Source organism: Ailuropoda melanoleuca, chromosome 16 (genome assembly GCF_002007445.2).
Source record: "Ailuropoda melanoleuca isolate Jingjing chromosome 16, ASM200744v2, whole genome shotgun sequence".
Lineage (NCBI taxonomy): Eukaryota > Metazoa > Chordata > Mammalia > Carnivora > Ursidae > Ailuropoda > Ailuropoda melanoleuca.
This window is the reverse complement of record NC_048233.1, coordinates 24,068,312-24,089,200: the sequence shown is the minus strand read 5'-3', so window position 1 is coordinate 24,089,200 and position 20,889 is coordinate 24,068,312. Positions and strand designations below refer to the sequence as shown.

The 20,889-nt window shown below is 36.3% G+C and overlaps 1 protein-coding gene across 1 annotated transcript in view; it reads left to right on the top strand.

Moving 5' to 3' along the window:
* The window catches only part of ITPR2 (inositol 1,4,5-trisphosphate receptor type 2), a 494,278-nt gene that overhangs the window by 392,080 nt on the left and 81,309 nt on the right, over positions 1–20,889 (top strand). The window contains 3 exon segments of the mRNA XM_034646080.1: positions 9,227–9,402; positions 16,988–17,152; positions 20,353–20,548. Coding sequence (XP_034501971.1) covers positions 9,227–9,402; positions 16,988–17,152; positions 20,353–20,548 — 537 coding nt within the window.

Genomic DNA, 20,889 nt, shown 5'->3' with positions numbered 1-20,889 from the left:
CATTTGACAGATAAAGAGATGGAATCCCAAAGAGGCTTAAAAACAAATGGTAGGAAGGTTAACTCTTTTGTTTCCAATCCAGGACTTTTCTACATAGATAATTGGGTTGGGAGCATATAGATAACAGGAAGAGAACAAATCTTCATACAGAACATATTTTTTATGAGTTCCATTCCATGATAACCCTTACTTGACCACGAGAGCCAGTGTGTATAGCCTCTGCTGCCACCTGTTGTACATGAACTATAATGGTAATGAGCAGTGCCACCCCTCTAGACATCTACTTTTTCCTCATTCAGGAGAAAGTAAAACACCTGATACATTTTTGATACTTGCCTAGTAACAGTTACAATAGTAATATTGATGATAATAATAATAGCAGCTGATGTTGTTTACCATTTAGATTGGATAGGGCAGAATGCTAAGCACTTCCCATATATAATTTCCCTTACTCTTCCTGACAATCCTGTAAAGTAAGCACTTCATCTTTATGGATGAAGATCTGAGGCTTTAGAAGATTTGCCCAATAATTCAGGAGTGGAGTCCATAAATATGTATTTTTTAACAAGCTTCTGAGGTATTGCTGATGCAGCTTGTCGTTGAACAAGCACTTGAAACCACACATGTAGTAGAATTTGGAGTAAGGCTCCAAGAGAAGAGAGAAATAGGACTAACAAAACAAGACTGAAAAACAAGGTGCCTCCTCATCAGGTGAAGATGCAGACTTTACTCTTCAAAAAGGACTGGATAAAAGTTAACAGTCGTAACCAAGGTGGAGGCTCCATCTTAGGAATCTGCATTGGGTAGGTAGGGGTCGCTGGCGCTGAGAGAGAAGAGAAGGCGTGAGTGGCCATTTTGGCAATATGGAATCCCAAAGTCACGTTTGGGTGATCTAATTACAATTCTGGATGAGTTATTTAATTATAACTCTAGGAATGCAGTTAAAATTTTGGTCAGGATTAGCTCAGTCTCTAACCTTCAGTTGTACACTATGAAGAGCTAGGAAGACTGAGAAAACAAAGTCAAAACTGAGAAGCATACTTGGACATCAGAACTATCTGGAGAAGGAAAATCCTGTGCTGGATGTGCAAGTTCTCTAATGCCGGATTTTGTCAAACAAAGTTTGGATGACTACTTGCCAGGAGCACTTTGAGCTGATTTAAAGGTGGATTAGTTGAGCATTAACATTCCTTCCAAAAAGTACTAAAAAATGATGGAGACATGTCAAAGAACACAAGATCCAACTTGAAAGGCCCAGTGACCACATCTGCAGAAATTTTGAGAAAAAAAAAAAGTGTTGACAATAATACAAAAAAACCCATAGAATAAAATAAGAATCCAGGAGTCCATATGGATTGTGAGAAGAGAAACCTCCCCCTTACAATAGTATTCTAATTAATAAACGTAGAAGGAATGATGGAAATAGAATAGCACCGTTTGGCAAGCAGCACTGTAATAAGAATCATCAATGGATGCTAAAATTACTAGGTAAATGGTAGTTGAAAAAGAATAATGAGAAACAGGATATTGACATAGTCTCAAAGTATTTCACCCAACATACTTACTAATTACGAGAGGAAAAATAGTAATGTGGAGAAATCATTCTAAGTCATCAACGTTAATGTCACCAGTAATAAGACACGGCAACATTGAGCGCCTCTTGATACGATGTGCTGACAAGGGCATGGCATCTTGTGCCAAAAATACATAAACTGAGGAAACTTTAGACAAACCCAAAATGAGAGACAGTCTTCAAAATAATTGGTAATTGTGAAGCTTATGAAAGATTAAGATAGAGGAGTGCTTCAAATTAAAAGAGGCTAAAGAGACATGACAGCTGATACACTATGTGACCTTAGTCCAGAAAAGGGATAGTAATTGGGCAGTTGATGAACTCTGAATAAGGCCTATCGATTAGATAAAAGTGATATATTATAATAAAACACATAGGAATAAACATAACCAAGGAGGTGAAAGACCTGCATTCTGAAAGGCATAAAACACCAATGAAAGAAATTGAAGATGACACCAACAAGTAGACAGATACTCCATGCTCACGGACTGAAAGAACCAATATTGCTAAAATGACCATACTATCCGAAGCAATCTACAGATTTAAAGCAATCCCTGTCAAAATACCAACATTGTATTTCACACAACTAGAACAAATAATCCTAAAATTTGTATGGGACCACAAAAGACCCCAAAGAGCCAAAGGCATCATAATCCCAGATTTCAAGTTATACTACAAAGCTGTATAATCAAAACAGTATGGTACTGGCACACACAAGAAAGACACATAGATCGATGGAACAGAATAGAGAGCCCAGAAATTAACCCACACTTACATGGTCAATTAATCTTTGACAAAGGAGGCAAGAATATGCAGTGGAAAAAAGACAATCTCTTCAACAAATGGTGCCGGGAAAACTGGACAGCTGCATGCAAAAGAATGAAACTGGACCACTTTCTTACACTATACACAAAAATAAACTCAAAATGGAGTGAGGATCTAAATGTGAGATCTGAAACCATAACACTCCTAGAAGAAAATATAGGCAGTAATTCCTTTGACATCGGCCATAGAAACATTTTTCCAGATATGTCTCCTCAGGCAAGGAAAACAAAAGCAAAATTAAACTATTGAGACTACTCCAAAATAAAAAGCTCTTTCATAGCAAAAGGAAACCATCAACAAAACAAAAAGGCAACCTACTGAGTGGGAGGAGATATTGCTAATGATATGTCCAATAAGGGGTTAATGTCCAAAATAAATAAAAAACTCAAAAATATATTGATTTATATATCAAAATATAAAAATAACACCAAAAAATGTTAAAATCCAGTTAAATGGGCAGAGGATGTGAATATACATTTTTCCAAAGAAGACATCCAGATGGCCAACAGACATATGAAAAGATGCTCAACATCACTAATCCCTATCAGGGAAATGCAAATTAAAACCACAATGAGATACCACTTTACACCTGTCAGAATGGCTAAATCAAAACAACAAGAAATAGCAAGTGTTGGTGAGGATGTGGAGAAAAAGGAGCCCTTGTGCACTGTTGGTGGGAATGCAAATTGGTGCCGCCACTGTGAGAAATAGTATGGAAATTCCTCAAAAAATTAAAAATAGAACTATCAGAAGATCCAGTAATTCAACTACTGAGTATTTATCCTGAGAAAATGAACACACTAGTTTGAGGAAAAGATATATGCACCCCTATGTTTATTGCAGCACTATTTGTAAGAACCAAGGTATGGAAGCAACCCAAGTGTCCATCCACAGATGAATGGATAAGTGAAATAAGTCAGAGAAAGACAAATATAGTAGGATTTCACTCATATATAGAATTTAAGAAACAAAACACAAAGAAAAAAGAGACAAAAATCCAGACTTTTTTTTTTTTAAGATTTATTTATTTTGGGGGCGCCTGGGTGGCACAGCGGTTAAAGCGTCTGCCTTCGGCTCAGGGCGTGATCCCGGCGTTATGGGATCGAGCCCCACATCAGGCTCCTCTGCTATGAGCCTGCTTCTTCCTCTCCCACTCCCCCTACTTGTGTTCCCTCTCTCGCTGGCTGTCTCTATCTCTGTCGAATAAATAAATAAAATCTTTAAAAAAAAAAAAAGATTTATTTATTTTGGAGAGAGCAAGTAGGGGCTGGGGGAGGGGCAGAGGGAAAGAGAGAGAGAATCTCAAGCAGACTATGTGCTGAGCACGGAGCCCAACATGGGGCTTGGTCTCACAACCCTGAAATCATGACCTGAGCGGAAATCAGGTGTCAGGAGTCGGACGCTTAACCAACTGAGCCACCCAGGCACCCCCCAAAAAACTCTTAAATAACAAATGGATGGTTGCCAGAAGGGAGGTGGGGTTGGGGGATGAGTGAAATAGATCAAGGGGATTAAGATAAGTACACTTATCTTGATGACACTGAGCAATGTACAGATTGTTGAATCATTACATTGTTCACCTGAAACTAATATAACACTGCATGTTAATTATACTTCAGTTTTAAAAAAGAAAAGATAAAAATGGTATATCATATTACTTTCTTGATATTGATCATTGTAATGTGGTTATGTAAGGTGAAATCCAGGTGAGGGGTATATAGTAATTTTGCATTAATCTGTAACTCTTAAATAAATCTGAAAGTGTTTTGAAATGAAAAGTTAAAAAAGAAAAAAATAAGTAAATATGAGGATTCTGTCCAACCTTAAAGTCCCTGGATTCTGGGTACAGATGTTAATCATGAAATCACCTGGTAAATCCTGGGCCAAAAAAAAAAAAAAAGACCGTGGTCAAAATGAGCCACCTTCCCCAGCCCAGACCCTACTACAGGCTGGTCCAGAGTCACTGTGTCCTCTCTGAGGACAGGGAGTTGGCAGAGGGAATGGGCTGTGTAACCTTTCTCCAGGCATGTTTTCCAGCCTGATCACACGTAAGCTGGGAATTACTTAGATCTAGTTCACTGTTGGGTTATAATAGTACCTGAGAGAGTATTGTCTCCTTTCAACCAGAGTAGTGGTGTATAGTAATTAAAAGGAGATACTTAAGGGGAAGGTGATTCTCAGGGGATCAACTTTTGTGCACTCCCCCCTGGACTCCTGCTCTAGATAATTGCCTTTCATGGCTGGGCTTTGAAGAGCTCAGTTCGTTCTTTCTTTCTTTCTTCTTTCTTAATTTCTTTCTTTCTTTCTTTCTTTCTTTCTTTCTTTCTTTCTTTCTTTCTTTCTTTTCTCTCTTTCTTTCTTTCTTTCTTTCTTTCTTTCTGTGGGGGGAAACACTAAGCAGTTGTTTTTATTTATTCAACTATAAAGACTACAGCAATTTTTTGATTCGTAACACCTTAGGTTAATGCTAATTATATTGCTATAAATGTGGTTGAGGATCAGAATAGGATTCAGGAACAAGGGAAAATAATAACAAACATCTTCAAACACTGAAACAAAGAAATACTTTTTTCCTTTAATTAAATGCAACTTTCCCATAGACTTCCCTAGACTGGTTTGCCGTCTAAGGCGATCGGAAACAAGGCTTTGGGCATTCTCAAGAGATTGCAGGGTAAGCTACGGTGCCAAGCAGGAGACTGAAACTCTGATCTGAGTCAAGCTTAGGCATGTTCTGGGAGCAGAGGCAGATTCTCAAACATTTCCTAGTGTTTCTTCCTTTTCACCAAATTTCCCCTTCCCTGGGTAATTCAGTGCAGTAAGAATCCCCTCACTGCCTTTCCTGGTTACACTGTCATGTAGAGGGAACCTGACAGGAACGTGTAGCTTCTGCTTAGAGTGGAAAGGCGGCTGGACTAGCTCCTATCCACCAGAGCCTGGACGGTAGGGAGGTGCCAAGGAAGGACCCTTTGGGCAACTGGAAGTCCCGGTGCACCCGGAGGGAACTGCTGACCCTTGGGAAATGGAGGACCTCTCAGCCTGAGGCTGTGAACTCTTGAGGGCAGTTCCAGTTGGCCTCTCCTTTATCCCACACAATTCAACGTGGTAACTGGGCTTTAGGGAATTCATAGTTAGACATAGTAACGAAAAGAAGTTTACACATATCACTTTTTAGGCCATTCTAAATATTTTTGGCTTCTTCTCTCTTCATTTCCTCTTTATTATTTGTGGAGGGGAAGCCATTTTTTCCCTTGATCTTTCCCAATGATGTGGATTGATTCTGAGTGGTCATTTCCACCAGGAATCACAGGCCACTGAGGCCAGGTTTCCCAAAGGGGTGAGCTCAATTTGCATTTATTCAGGAACGCAGGGCTTATTTGTATGGCTATAGGTTTTGGTTTGGTTGACTGGTTTATTTATTTAACATATGCTTCTCTAAAAAGGAAACTTGTACCCAAAGTGGAGGAATGAGGTGTTGCTGGTTTGGGCTGAGGCAGCAGCTGTTGATGCTAGAGAACATCCTAGATGTCTGTTCAGAAGTTGAACATTGGCCATGCCAACTGTCCCTGCCCAGTTTGGCAAAGGCAGACTAGTTAGTGGAGAAAACTGCTGTCATGTGAATTTCTTATATCCAGATAGCATATGACTTTTCTTTTTTAATCAGGTTCAAATTTAGAGTGCAATTCTTTTTTTCCCTCAAAGGCTTTGTGTTAAAGAAAGTTAAGTTCTTCATGGTGATTTTAATTCATTCAACTTAATAACAACCATTGATGAAGTATGACTATGTGCCAGGCACTATATGTACTAGGCCCTAGAGACACAGAACTTGGTAAAGCTGTCCTTGTCTTCAAGGAGCTCATGATCTAGTTAAGGGACGAAGAGACGAATAAGGCACAATAGTAAAGACCACCCGTGGATTTATGGATGGATGTCTACTTTAGCTGGATTGAGGTGGGGGAAACAGGGAAGTCTTATGGGTTCCATGGGAGGCAGAGAAATGGAGAGGGACTGGAGGGAGAGGGACTGGAGGTGAGAAGCAGCATGTTTTGTACATGTGAGGTGGATAGGAAAGTTCCATTACGTGGTGACTTGAATTGAGGTCTCCAAATTTGCTGTTTGAATTTTCTTCTACAAAGGACAAACCATACTTTCTAAGAGCTGAAAATATATAGAGCGAATCCTAAAAATTTTTTCCATTATTAAAGTAACAATGCTTATCATAGAAAATTGATACAAACATCAAGTATTAAGAGGAATCCCCCTCCCACCCTTAGTGGGTAAAAACTGGCTTTAACAATCTGTTATGTCTTCTCTAGAGTTTGTCAGAGTTTCAGTTTATTATTTTTTGCATTAAATCTTCAGCAAAAAACCAATGTAACCATTCTTACAGAATATGATAACAAATTATTGACAGCTGACAATTGGCAATGTTGTCAATAGCCATTTTAAGTAACTTTTAATTTTATTGATTTCACAAATACATATTTAGTATTAAACTATGTGCAAGGTACAACATTAGATGATCTTTGAGTTCTTTCTACAAAGGGATCAAATGCCCAGTTTTAAGTGCGTGGTTATAATTTCTTGTTTAATCAAGGGGAAATCTTGGCAAGCCAGATACTGCCTAGGAAAGAATAGCCAAGATGTGGTTAGTTTATCAGGCATTAATAACAATGAGCGGTGTAACTATCAGTGTCAATACTAGGACTTTTAAAATAAGAACGTCACGCCAAGACACTGCTTATGAATTATACTGAAGAGTCCAATGACTCGCTAAAAGTCGTTAAATGTGCGTAGTTGTTGGAAGTTTTAGTAAATTTAAGAGTGAAGCTCCACAACTTGATGAATTTACAGCTGGAGACTTAGTTACTTACTCAAAATGAGCTGAGAGAAAGTGGAAGGTCTTATTCTTTCCATGGCTCTTTGAGATCTGTGAAGTCAGGCTAGTTGGTGGTCAGGCTGTGTTTTGGTAGACACAAAGTGCCTTTAAACCAACATTATAATAAACCTGAGTTGGATATCCATTTTGTTAGCATTGAGGTTGGGAATTAAGGTAATTTCCAGAGATATATACCCCTCTTCTTTTCCCATCCCCAAAGTCATCTTATCAGATCATAAATTTGGTGAGGGGGTGGGCTGCCTGGGAGGCTTAGTTCCTTAAGCATCTGACTTTAGCACAGGTCATGATCCCAGGGTCCTAGAATCAAGCCCCCACATCAGCTCCCCACTCAGCGGGGAGTCTGCTTATCCTTCTTCCTCTGCCCTTCCTCCTCCCCACCACCACAGGCTCTCACACTCTCTCTTGCGAATGAATGAATGAATGAATGAATGAATGAATAAACAAACTTGGTGAAGAGGTTAGATCAGATCTCTCTTCCCAACCATCTTTTATCACTCTTTGCTTGAGACAACGTGATAAGGACAAACATTGCAAAAATAAACACGTCTAAGCTAATGCTGCTTCCTACCTGACTTGTTTTGTTTTGTGTTTTAATGTCTGACAGACTCTTCCGGCCTACTTTTGATCTATTAACACTCACTATGAACTAAAGGCTTACACCGAATTCAGTGAAGGCGTTCAGATAATCCCAGGGTTTCCGTGATAATACCGAAACTCTACTTGCGGTATTTTGCATGCAGAAGTGAATTTTATTAAATAATAAAAACTGGCCAAAAGAAATAACTAGTGGAAAAATCTCCATTTTGTTGTTTCCCCTATGACATCATTAGCCAATAGGCATGTGTTTGAGGTCCTATAGCTGATCTAATCAGCCCAAGAATGCGGCCCTTACTTTACTTCGGCAGATACAGCACCACATGACATCTTCAACGGGGGATTCCTTGAATCCACATAGTGAAAACATCAATGAATTATACTTTTTTTTTAAAGGAGATATATTTTTAAACTGCTTTTGGGTAATTTCTAAAGAAATTTTGATGCAATGGGGTTCATTTTTTAAGTATTTGGAACTTTCGTTTTCTTATGGTTTGTTTTTTTTTTTTTTTTTAAGATTTTTTATTTATTTATTTGACAGAGATAGCCAGCAAGAGAGGGAACACAAACAGGGGGAGTGGGAGAGGAAGAAACAGGCTCCCAGCGGAGAAGCCCGATGTGGGACTCGATCCCAGAACGCCGGGATCATGCCCTGAGCCGAAGGCAGATGCCTAATGACTGCGCTACCCAGGCGTCCCAGTTTTGTTTTATTTTCTGATGATTTCAAAGCTCAACATTTTTTTAGAGCTTGAGTTGGCTTTACAGTACATACACTCATACATACACACATACATCATATACATTTATACACATGTGTATTATAATAGGTAAAGCTTGTGTCTATTTTATTAAAGACTGGATATTTTACATTCTGAATTCTTTAGGGGAATCTTCAATATAGAAACTTTACAACAATAGAACAAGACAAGGTATGAGTTCAGTGACAAAATCCTTGGTTTCATATGATTTAACTGTACATTTAACACTCATTAACCATAAATTTTGAATTAAAGTTCCCAAGTAAGATACATCTAGCAGAAGTACTTACCATATAACTCTCATAGGAGAGGAAGGTGAACAATTCTCAGAGTTAATGGAAGCTGCCTTAACTAGTGAGTATTTAAACATCCTGAAAATAATCACAAACTTTCTGGACATGTAATAATGAGTAATGTGTTCAGAGGCATTTCCTCTAAATAGACAGTGTGTAGAGTGGGTTGTTATGAAATTCAGTGTCTTATGGTTTGACTTGCTATGTTATATAAAGTGAGTGGCAAAGATTTTAACATTTTCTACTTTTGTTCTTAGTAAAAATAAACTTCTTCCACATTTTACAGGTACACTTTCTCCGTTGTTCTCAGTTCTTCTTTGGATAGCAGTTGCGGTCTGCACATCTATGCTGTTTTTCTTCTCCAAGCCTGTGGGAATTCGGCCATTTCTTGTGTCAATAATGCTCAGATCAATATATACAATAGGTCTGGGGCCTACGTTGATACTTCTTGGTGCAGCTAATGTAAGTATTTTATTTAGCTTTGTCCTTTTGTAAATTAATTGAAAAAGTGAGCTAAATCTAAAAATGTAGCTATATATTTTAATTCACATATACATAGTAAATTCTTGTTTATTGTGAATTCAAATTAATGAGAGTTTAATTTGTACACTTGTAATTTTGAGAGAGAGAAAAAAATGACAAGTAAAAATTTGATATATTTAAGAAGGTGGCATTTGGGGCATGACCTAGTTCTGCAGTCAATTTAATCCAATCCAGTTTTAATGCCTTCTGTATCCCATACCCAAAGATATTGACAAAAATGACTCTAAGCCACTGTTAACATCCTAAAGTGACTTCTAAATCACCCAAGAAAGATTGAATTGTAGTCGGTAGAATTTTAGAAGTGATTATCTTTTATAAAATGACCAAGGGAAAAGGATTGCTATATGAGAAAATATGAAATTTGGCTCTTTTTATGTGAGCAGAACCCATAAACTTGTGAAAGGCATAGATGAGATTAATATTTTTTTCACTAAATTTTTAAAATATTAGAACAGGGGAGCGTATTTCAAAACCTCAGTTAGGTAAGTTGAGAATAGTAAGCCAGAACACTACTCCAAATAGCAATAATTGTACCCAAGAGAGAAAATTTTAAAGGGGTTAGACAGCTTTCTACATGGCATATTCAAAAAGGGATATTAAAAGAAGGGTAAATCATCAGGTTAATGAAAGAAAAAATGTCCCGGCAAGCAAATAAATATTGCTAATATGTCTGCTGAATCCCTAAAGCACTGTCTATATCTTGTATGAGATTTCTAACATAGTGTCCTATATTCTGGTATCTGCATATATGCCCTACCTTCCCTACTGCATTGTACAGTTCTAAAGGATAATGATTGATCATTCAATGTCTTGGAATGTCTTTGGTATCCAACAAATGTTTCTTAAGTAAATTAGCTAATGAGTGAGTGAATGAATGAGTGAAAAATTATCTTTGTATTCTTACACATTTACAGTGCCTTGTACATGAAATACATGGCAAGTGTTTATTGAAAATGAGTAAATGAAGTAGCCAGCCTAACTTTTGAGAATTATAAAGCAGAGCTAGAATGACCAAGTCTGTGTTTCTGACCACAATTATATTATACTTCTTTGAAAATTTGATATGATATACATGACAGCTCCTAGTTAACTAGAATATTTAAGCAACCAAATTACCAGATATTCTTCAGTCGCTGTTAATAAAGGGAAGTATACCATACATGCAAAGAGATCTATCAGTAAAGAATTCTGTCAAGTACCAAATATAGGATTCTTAAGTTTCTTGAGGGCAGAAGTTGTCATGTTCATAGATATAATCCTGCCCTCTTCACTCCCAACTCCATTTTTCTCCCACTTAATCCCTAGCACTTAAACATTCATAAATGCTTTACATGAACTGAACTTGTACTTTGAATGTTTTGGAAACCAAGCTAATTGAGAAATCTTCATGTATTTATCTAAATTTTTTCTAACCCTATTAGAAAACTTGAGTTAGATAAGTCCAGCTTATTATTAAAAAATCTTTGAATATTGAGTTAGATTATTTGAAGAAGCAAATAATATTCATAAACCGGCAGCTGGTCCTCAATAAGACTTTAATTCAAGAGAGAAAACCCAAGTTTGATAAGTTGAAATAATAGCTAGATAGAGTGGGGCCAGAAGTAACAAGCGTTTATTTGGCCTCTGTTGTCTGGTAGACATTGAAAATATCAAGAAGTAGGGGCTGGGGTTCTTGCCATACAGAAGGTTCAAGATATATAAAGAGAAAAAAAAAATTTTTTTTAATGTCTACTGGGGAAGCCAAAAACATTTGGAGTTATTTCTCAGGATAAAAAATAATCTCTGCCTAGTTTGGTGAGAATAGTTCCACCGTAGGAAATGACATATACTTGAGAGGAAATATACGTGGAAATATATCTTTCTTACTAACTGTATGAATTGGTGGGTACTCTCATATCTCTCACAGCATAAAAATCCATTTGTACAGCCCCCCCCCAAAACGATACATTACGATTTGCCAGTTCAGGGCATTTTCACAAATAATCAACTTTAATTTGAAACAAACACATTGGGTAGAATAATTGTGATTTTGATAATATAGGTGTTGATAATTTTTATCTGTAGTTTTGATATTGTACAGACTAGTAAAACATCTTAGCAAATAATTATCTACCTTAACTTCCGTCATAACAAGCTTATTACAAAACTGTGTGGCTTACTATTTCCCAGGGGGCAGGAAAAAAATTAAATGAAAACATAAATCAGTCATTTTTATAACTTAGGATTTAATATATTTATTAATTTACACTTAAAAGTTTGCATTGTATGACAGGTAAAACCATAGGTGCTAAAATTACAGGGATCAGAAACAGGCAAAACAAAAGAAAATATCTACCTGACAGTTAAGCCTTAGTGAGAAGCAGAATTCTAGACCATAGGCAAATCGAGCCTCTTGAGTTTCATTTTTCTCATCCGTGAAATGAGGATGTTAAAGCCCAGTCTGCACTCACCAGTTGTTGAGAAGAGTAGTGCGAAGGTTTAGAGCAGAGTGAAAACAGTGATGATATAATAGCAACAAAGGCTACCACTTATCAAGCTCCTAATATGTGCAGTACTGTTTAATTGTGGAACATTGGTATCACAATCCTAAAAGTATTTGTATTTTGGTTCACAGAGAGTTATTTGTTTCTGGACTCAGTGTCTTTCATAATGTCAGACAAATGTATTAAGTCGCTTTTCTGGAAAAGGAATCAAGTGGAAGGAAAAACCTCAATATGTATTCTGAGCATTTAGTATTATCAGTATCTGTTTATCATGATGCCTCATTTTTACTCATTTCTAATAATCAAAGTTTTGCTTAGATCACAACTAATTTCTCCATCTTGTCATAAGGATTATCTCAGTATTTAAGATGTTTCAAAAAATTCAGATGTTTTTCTCTGTTATAAAGCATATCTTATAACTGAGTATAGTTTTCTTCTCACTGTCTGCATTGCAATGGAAATTAACATATTATTTTGGCAAATATAAACACACATTTTATAAATTTTAGATCACCTGATATTTCTATACCACTCATAATGATAGTATTCCCAGTTGTGGACATTATATAATCTGTTTAACCATTCCATTAATTTTTATTGTTTAGATTTTTAGATACTTTTCATAATAAATATTGCAGTAAATACCTGTGGAAGATATTCTAATATCTTCTAAATACTTCTTATGTACAATGTTTTTTTCTTTTGTAGTAGTGCCTGGAAATGTGTAACTTATTTAATGGCATTTGTAAATTTGTAATGTGGAAATGTTTCCTTATGCTGAAACTTGGTCTCGCCATTTTGCAGAGAGGAGAAGCAAGTGGAGTTTAGCAGATCGCCGTCTATTAGAAATAAGCCACACTGTTCACATTTAATATTGTCATGCCCTTAGTTACTTACCTGCAGATAGTTTCCTGGGAGGGCATATGTTACTTCTAATCTATAAGGTTGAGCCCCACCGTATGTTCATTTAACATACACAAATTCAATTATATATTCTGAGACAAAACATTCATTTTCTCTCTCTCTCTCTCTCTCTCTCTCTCTCTCTCTCACACACACACACACACACACACACCCTATTTTTCATATAATATGGTCACTGAATGCTCCTAACTAATTCTGATACCCAGTTGTAGTAGTAGGAAACTGCTTCAGTGCTGGGGGAAAACTAGAAATGCTGAATTTATTAAACAACAGTATAGTTTACACCACCCTTGCTTATTATACTGGTTTTTTTTTGGCATTTTGAAAGATTTCCAGGGTGACGTTGACCTGAAAATTTTGCCTTATGCTTTGACCATAGAACCTTATCCTGCCTAAGATGTAACACTGTTGAAATGCAGATTTTTTAATAAAATCACATAGATTTTAGTAAGGTTGGTGTTGATGGCAATATGGTAATATAGTTAACATATAGTTCAATAAATTCAATTTTCCTTTTTGATAAATACTAGACAGTATTTATTTATTTATGTGTTTGTTTATTTCTTGACTACAGTTTGTTCCTGGAAAATAGGTCATGTTTTCCCATAGGCACAATGTAAGATGGGGATAGAATTCCTGATCAGGGACATACAACCAAATAAGACAATAAAGAATAATAAAAAGGCAGCTATAAATTTCTGTGATCCCATAAAATAGTAAAATTTGAAGGACATCCTATAGAATTCTAGAACTTTGAGTCACCTTAAGGATTATTCATTTCCAGGCATTTCATTTAAGAAACGAGTATACCAAATCCTATATAGACAAGGAGGATTCACCAAAGCAATTGGTGGCAGAGCTAAGACTGGAACCCAGATGGCCCAACTTCTAGTCCAGTGTCCTTCCATTATACTGCACTGTTAAAAGTCCTGCAAAAACATATCAATGAATTATGAAGTATATATGAAAACAGTACTGTATTGTACAATTAATTTATCCAGTTAAAATTGATGAATTTTATTCACTCTACATTAATTAGCAAATGAACATTAATTTTGCTTTTATTTTTAGAAGACCGTTGGTGGGGAGGTGGGCAGGGGGATGGGCTAAATGGGTGATAGACATTAAGAAGGGTACTTGTGATAAGTACCCGAATTATATGTAAGTGATCAATCACTAAATTCCACCCTTGAAACTAATATTGCACTATATGTTAGCTAACTAAAATTTAAATAAAAACTTGAAATATTAAAAAAATTAAATAAATCAATAAACAAACAAATAAATAAATAATTGCACAAAAAGCTTACATTGATGCTGTTTCCCTACCCCACTCCCCGCTTTTTCCCCTTCCATCACACAATTCACCCCATCCTCAACAAAACATACATGAAATGCAATTTTGAAGAATAGATGGAAAAAGATAAAAATATTGTGGGATAGTTATGGTCATTTATATTGGTATTTGTATGCTGATTCAAGAGGCTTTTCAACACCAAATCAGAAGGGCCTGGTCTTTTAGTCACCTTGCCCAGTTCCCACGTCCTCCATTTATCATTACCTGCTTGGACCCTTGCCATAGAAACAAAGATTGCCTACATAATGACATTGACAAATGAACCACAACATCAAGTAAGTCACGGCATGAAAAGGGAGAATAGACAACATCAAGTAAGTCATGACATGAAAAGGGAGAATAAGTTTTTGTAACTTCTTCATACCCATAAATATCCCCAGCTTTCATGGAAGTGCTCTATCAAAACAATTTATACATTTCAAGGTCACGCTGCAGGAAAACACAGAGTTCAACTTCTTTCCTCCCCAAATCTTATATTCTTGCATTTATTTCTTCTTGGTATGAACACTTCAAAACAAAAGGACAATTTCCTTGTTTCTGATCTCTACAGGAATAGATGGATGGCCCTGCCAATATCAGCTCCATTCTAGTTTGAGACTTAGTCAGGAGAACAGAGAGATTCCATCAACACCAAGCTCTAGATTAAGGTTCAAAGAAAATAAAAATCAACCTATACACAGAGAAGGCAAACCGTTATTTTTCATGCAAAAATGGCAGAGACTCTATTAGGGAGAAATGCGTCCTTCCTTTTGCATTATTTGAGAACTGAAATGTATTGCTTTTTTTGAGAACTTGAACTCAGTGTATTACTTTTCCTGATTGTGTAGGTCATATAAATAGTTTTCCTGAATATTTTTTTTATGATTCAGTTTAGGGAAATAGAGATCAGGAAATAACATATAAACAGTTTGTCTTGAGCATATCATCCATGCTTCCAAAAAGTCATAGTTCCAAGTTTTAACATAGTTTTTAATAGAACTTCTTATTTCTATTTTGTACTGATGAATATAGGGCATGAATAAGGGCGCCTGGGTGGCTCAGTCGTTAAGTGTCTGCCTTCGGCTCAGGTCATGATCCCAGGGACCTGGGATCGAGCCCCGCATCAGGCTTCCTGCTTGGCAGGAAGCCTGCTTCTCCCTCTCCCACTCCCCCTGCTTGCGTTCCCTCTCTCGCTGGCTCTCTCTCTCTCTGTTAAATAAATAAATAAAAAATCTTTAAAGAAATATATAGGGGGTGAATAAAGGCAAATAATTTGAATTTAAATAGTCACTCAAAATAATTTTAAAAGTAAAACACTGAATATTAGTTCACCTAAATATTCTGCATTTCACCATTTTCATGGTTGCTTATTGTCAAATACCACACCTATCTGAACACCTTATATATATTTCCTGAGCTTTTTAAATGATGACTTTTTATAATGTTAAGCTTACTCTTGGATAATAATTATAAAGACATCCATTATAATATATCTGTGTTTAATAATAACATAAATATGTGATGTTGAAACTAGTGAAGTATAACTTTCTGCCTGATATTATTCACATTGTTCACAAGATGATGAAAGAATGGAAAACACTGATTACGGAGAGGATCATTAATTAGCATGGGGGAATATTTAGGAAGTTTGAACTTTTTTTTTTTTTTAAAGATTTCATTTATTTATTCAACAGAGATAGAGACAGCCAGCGAGAGAGGGAACACAAGCAGGGGGAGTGGGAGAGAGAAGCAGGCTCATAGCGGAAGGAGCCTAATGTGGGGCTCGATCCCACAACGCCAGGATCACGCCCTGAGCCGAAGGCAGATGCTTAACCGCTGTGCCACCCAGGCGCCCCAGGAAGTTCAAACTTTTATGTTGTTGATTTGATTTGGCTATCCTCACAACATGCATTGTTAACCCATTTCTCATTTATTTTTTGATTTGAACTTCAGAAAGTTGAAGGAAAAGGTTTTTCCAACCTCTCAAATTTCACTTCTGCCCATTTTTTAAAATCATTCCATAAGGCAATTTCTTTTCATACATATGAAAAATCAGTGATGTTGCAGAGGACAGTGTTTTTCCAAAGTTACCTTTGGACATGTAAAGGTGAATACCGTGCATTGTATTCATTTTAACCCAATTACTTAAGTGTATTTATATTTTTATGGATTTAATTGCAAAAAATCACTTTTATTGGCTTACTTGTTGACAATAATAATTCCGTAGAGAAAGTCTAGGATAAAAAAATCAAGGATAGATATTTTCTGAAAAGATATTTTTCTGTTACATTTCCAGTATAATAAAAACATTATACATCATATGGAAAATATGATGAGTAGTATCTAAAGAGTCATTGTACTAAGTGCTTCATATGCATTATGAATTGTTTCGTCCTCCGAAGAGTTCTATAAGGTCGGAATCCCTTTGCTCCAATTTTTCCAGAGAAACGATCAAGGCCAGCTGCTGCATGACCTTGTGCAACAGTAGTGAGAGAGCCAGGGTTTAAATTCAGGTCTGCCTCGATTGCATAGCTGGGGCCCTTAATCATCCTCCTCTTTTTTCCTGGAACTGCAAACGATACAACTTTGGGGTGTATTATGTTTACACTCAGATTTGTAAGCAATGCCGAAAAATTACCAGATGAGAAATGATAAAAGAAAACCACAGACTTTGTGAATAATAGGTTTTGTCAATGACTGCTATTTATGTGAGTTTCGGAGATAAATAAGACAGTAAAATCTAATCTTTTCCTCCCTGTAGCTTTGTAATAAAATAGTATTTCTGGTGAGTTTTGTGGGCAATCGTGGCACTTTCACCCGAGGCTACCGAGCGGTCATCCTGGATATGGCCTTTCTCTACCACGTGGCATACGTCCTGGTTTGCATGCTGGGCCTTTTTGTCCATGAATTCTTCTATAGCTTCCTGGTGAGTACTTCTCCATGTGGACGATCACTGCTGGAAAAAATAACACAATGCTGTTGCTTCTTGTGCTTCTTCCTTTGATTTTTTTTTTTAAGCGGGGCCTGACATTTAGGACGAATTATGCTATTTTTAGAATTTCCTAGGAAAATCATAAATTAGTATTATTTTTCCTCTTTTCCTCTAAGAACCCACATTGGTGGTGGAACTTTTTATTTCCTCCCTGAGAAGTCACCAACGACCCGACCTCTTGACCCAGCCTTCAAATAGCAGCTGCTTTTTGGTTTCAGCCAAATCCTTCCTTCCCCTTACATTTAGAGATTTTCCAACAGAGTGAGGAGGGAAAAAAATGGGGATATATTTTCTTAGCACTGGAATCATTGTACTTTATTTACAACAACAAATATTATTGTAACTTTAGAATGGCATATAAGTAAAATGAGGGGTAAACTGCCAACCTCGCAAAAAGACAATGAGTTGTTTTAAATCTTAATTTCAGATTTAATGTGTCACTGTTAAGCTTATCTACACATGTCTAATTTATTAAGCAGACTTTCACATTTTTTGTAGATTTTTTTCTCAGGTTATCAGTTTTACTTCCTACATATAGATGGTTCTACAGCCATAAACTAGGAGGGGAGGCGATAAATTCATGGTAATGTTTGAAACCTAAAGCACTACCAGCTTAGCATCGTGACGCCATACGAGCAATTTATTTCTATCTCCAACACGTGGTTGACATGCAGTGGAGACCACTACCCAATAAAGTCATTCCTGAAACCCCAGTTGAAGATCTAAAAACATTATGCTGACCCTGTCTGCTTGGCTCACGAGGGACAAATCCATCGCCCGCCGCTTTCCTGTTATCTATCTAGTAAACCCAGGTAGGAAGACTGAAAAAAAGGCAGATTTTCCATTTACTTCTCAAGCACTTGAAAGAGCCCTGGGAAGAGTAGATTTGTCCCTTATGCTTTGATACAAAATTATCTTCTAGGTAGTTACTTTAGGTGATTGAACAATCAAAAGTAGTATTTTTTCCGTTCCAGGAATCCAAATGAATTCCCTTTCTGTTCTAATTTACCACACACAAAAAAATCTATTTTTAAAAACATGCCTGTGTAAATGAAGTGCCATTAAACCCAGCACTTTTACCTGACTGTGACATATAATATTCTGTAATGTTTTTATGCTTCGGCCTTCTTGTCTGTAAAATGCATAGGGATAGTATGATAGACTCGTACTATCAAGATTCATTAAAGAGCTATATTGAAAACATGTGAAATGATGTATTAAATCTTTCTATTTTTCGAGGAAAAGCAATTGACAAAATAAAGGTGTATTTGAACCATTGCATGAGCTATTGATAATAATGTTACTTTTAATTTACGTCACTTAACCTTATTTTCTAGCTGTGTTTTTGTCCTGTCTTTGATTGGTCTAATCTTACAATAGTGATGCTAATTTGTTTTCACTGGGTTGCTGGTGAAAATGATAATGTCCATTTTGACATTTATAGAGTATTAGGAGGAAATTATAATGGACGTAATTCCAAAATGGCATTTAAGCATATTTTAAAAATATGTTTTATATTTAAAAAATACATGAATATGTATTTCTAGTTATATCCACAAATATCAATCCTTTATCCAAAATAATAAAAACCATACTCCAAATTTTCCTTTCAGAAATAAACAGAACCATTAACCTGCCCAGTGTCTTACACCTTTTTGGCCTCCTCAAGATTGCTATTCCAGGGGTATGGAATGGGATCCACAAATAAGCATTTTTAGCAAGCATCCCATGGGGCTCCTGAAAGCTATAAACTTTTAGAAATCATTCAGAAGTGAAGAGCCCATTTGCAGACCTTTTCTTTAAATCACTGTTGAGTTGAAATAAAGGAAAATCTCCTTTACATCATCTAAATGCCTAAGTTAACTAAGTCAGAGTGTCAATAATTTGGAAGTTGAATTTGCATTAATTATTTTGTCTGTCCTGAGAAATATTGATTGTCGGTCCCTCCAGAAGATAAGCACATAGCAAAATAGTTAAACATATTTTTTTTGCATATGATCATGGTAAAATATCAGTTTCCTAGGGTGAGCAAACAAGGTAAATATCTTTATGGTGATTACTCGCAAAACTAAAATTAAATTGGAAAGTAACTCAGTACTCAGAAAAACAGAGGACAAGCCCTGGTGTTTCTGCAGGGACTCATGACACTGGTAATGCATTGTTTCAACCAGTTCAGAAATTCTAATTGCTGCCCACAGATAGCAGGAGACAAATCTTAATTATTCCAACTTTAAAAATACTATTAATTTTCAAACAGATATTTATGCCTTTTTAAATGAGTGTTCACTTATTGCTTTTAACCAGCTTTTGATAATATAACATGTACTGCTAATATATAATTTCAACTTAATAATATAGCAATAAATACTCCAGAGAAAAAACACATACCTAGGTTCTTGACTAGTGCAGAGACTTTCTACTACTAAACACAAAGTGGGTAATAACCCATTAGAGGAAGTGAAAATTTTTTAAAAAGTGTTTTGTATATTTGCTTATACTTCTCTTTCCAAAACTACATACTAAAGTAATAGGTTTTGCCCTCATTATACCCCTTTAGTAAGGAAAGGTGCTTCCATTCCTCAAATAGTTTTAAATTTCCCGTCTTTTCTATTGTAACAGGCTCATAAAATTGTCTAGTAATTTCACCTCTAATTCCTTGATTAAACGATAACGTCTAATGACTCTGTTAATCATTCATCACTTAGGTAAACGTAATTCAGCATTTTTACTTTAGCCATGCTATGTGTTCCAGAAGCAACTGCAGGATATCAGTGAGGCTAAAAATAAGGAATAAGTAGCTAAGTTGGTTAAGTATAGTATTATAATTTTTCTAAATTCAAATTTGAAGTTATACTATTTCTGTATCTTACAAAATTGAAATTATGTTGGTTATGAAACCAACAGATGCACATTATATGCTATGTTAGAGTTATCTTTATTGAAAAACAGTTTATTAATATGTTCCCACTGTAGAAGACGCATGTATTTTGGTGCATTTTTAAGGTATCAGCTAGGTTGTTATTTTTTTCACAGGTAAACTAAAATGGCTTGCATCTGTATTCATAATTACCTTTTATGTTTATTCAGCTTTTGCACCACTGCATTTTCTTCCTTGTTTTGTTTTATTTTTGTAGCTTTTTGATTTGGTGTACCGAGAAGAGACTCTGCTTAATGTCATAAAGAGTGTCACACGGAATGGCCGTTCCATTATTCTAACTGCAGTCCTGGCTCTCATCCTTGTCTACCTGTTTTCCATTATTGGGTTCCTTTTTCTGAAGGATGACTTCACAATGGAGGTGGATAGGCTGAAAAACAGAACTCCTATTACAGGTATTGCTACTACCACGAAATGAGCTTTCTCTGATGGCAGATACGACTTGTACCCAGCTTAAGAGAATTATAGATAGGGGCGCCTGGGTGGCACAGCGGTTAAGCATCTGCCTTCGGCTCAGGGCGTGATCCCGGCGTCATGGGATCGAGCCCCACATCAGTCTTCCTCTATGAGCCTGCTTCTTCCTCTCCCACTCCCCTTGCTTGTGTTCCCTCTCTCGCTGGCTGTCTCTATCTCTGTCGAATAAAGAAATTAAAAAATCTAAAAAAAAAAAAAAAAAAAAAGAATTATAGATAAACACTAATGGAGGAACTGTTTCCTTCATTGCTTTGAAAACATG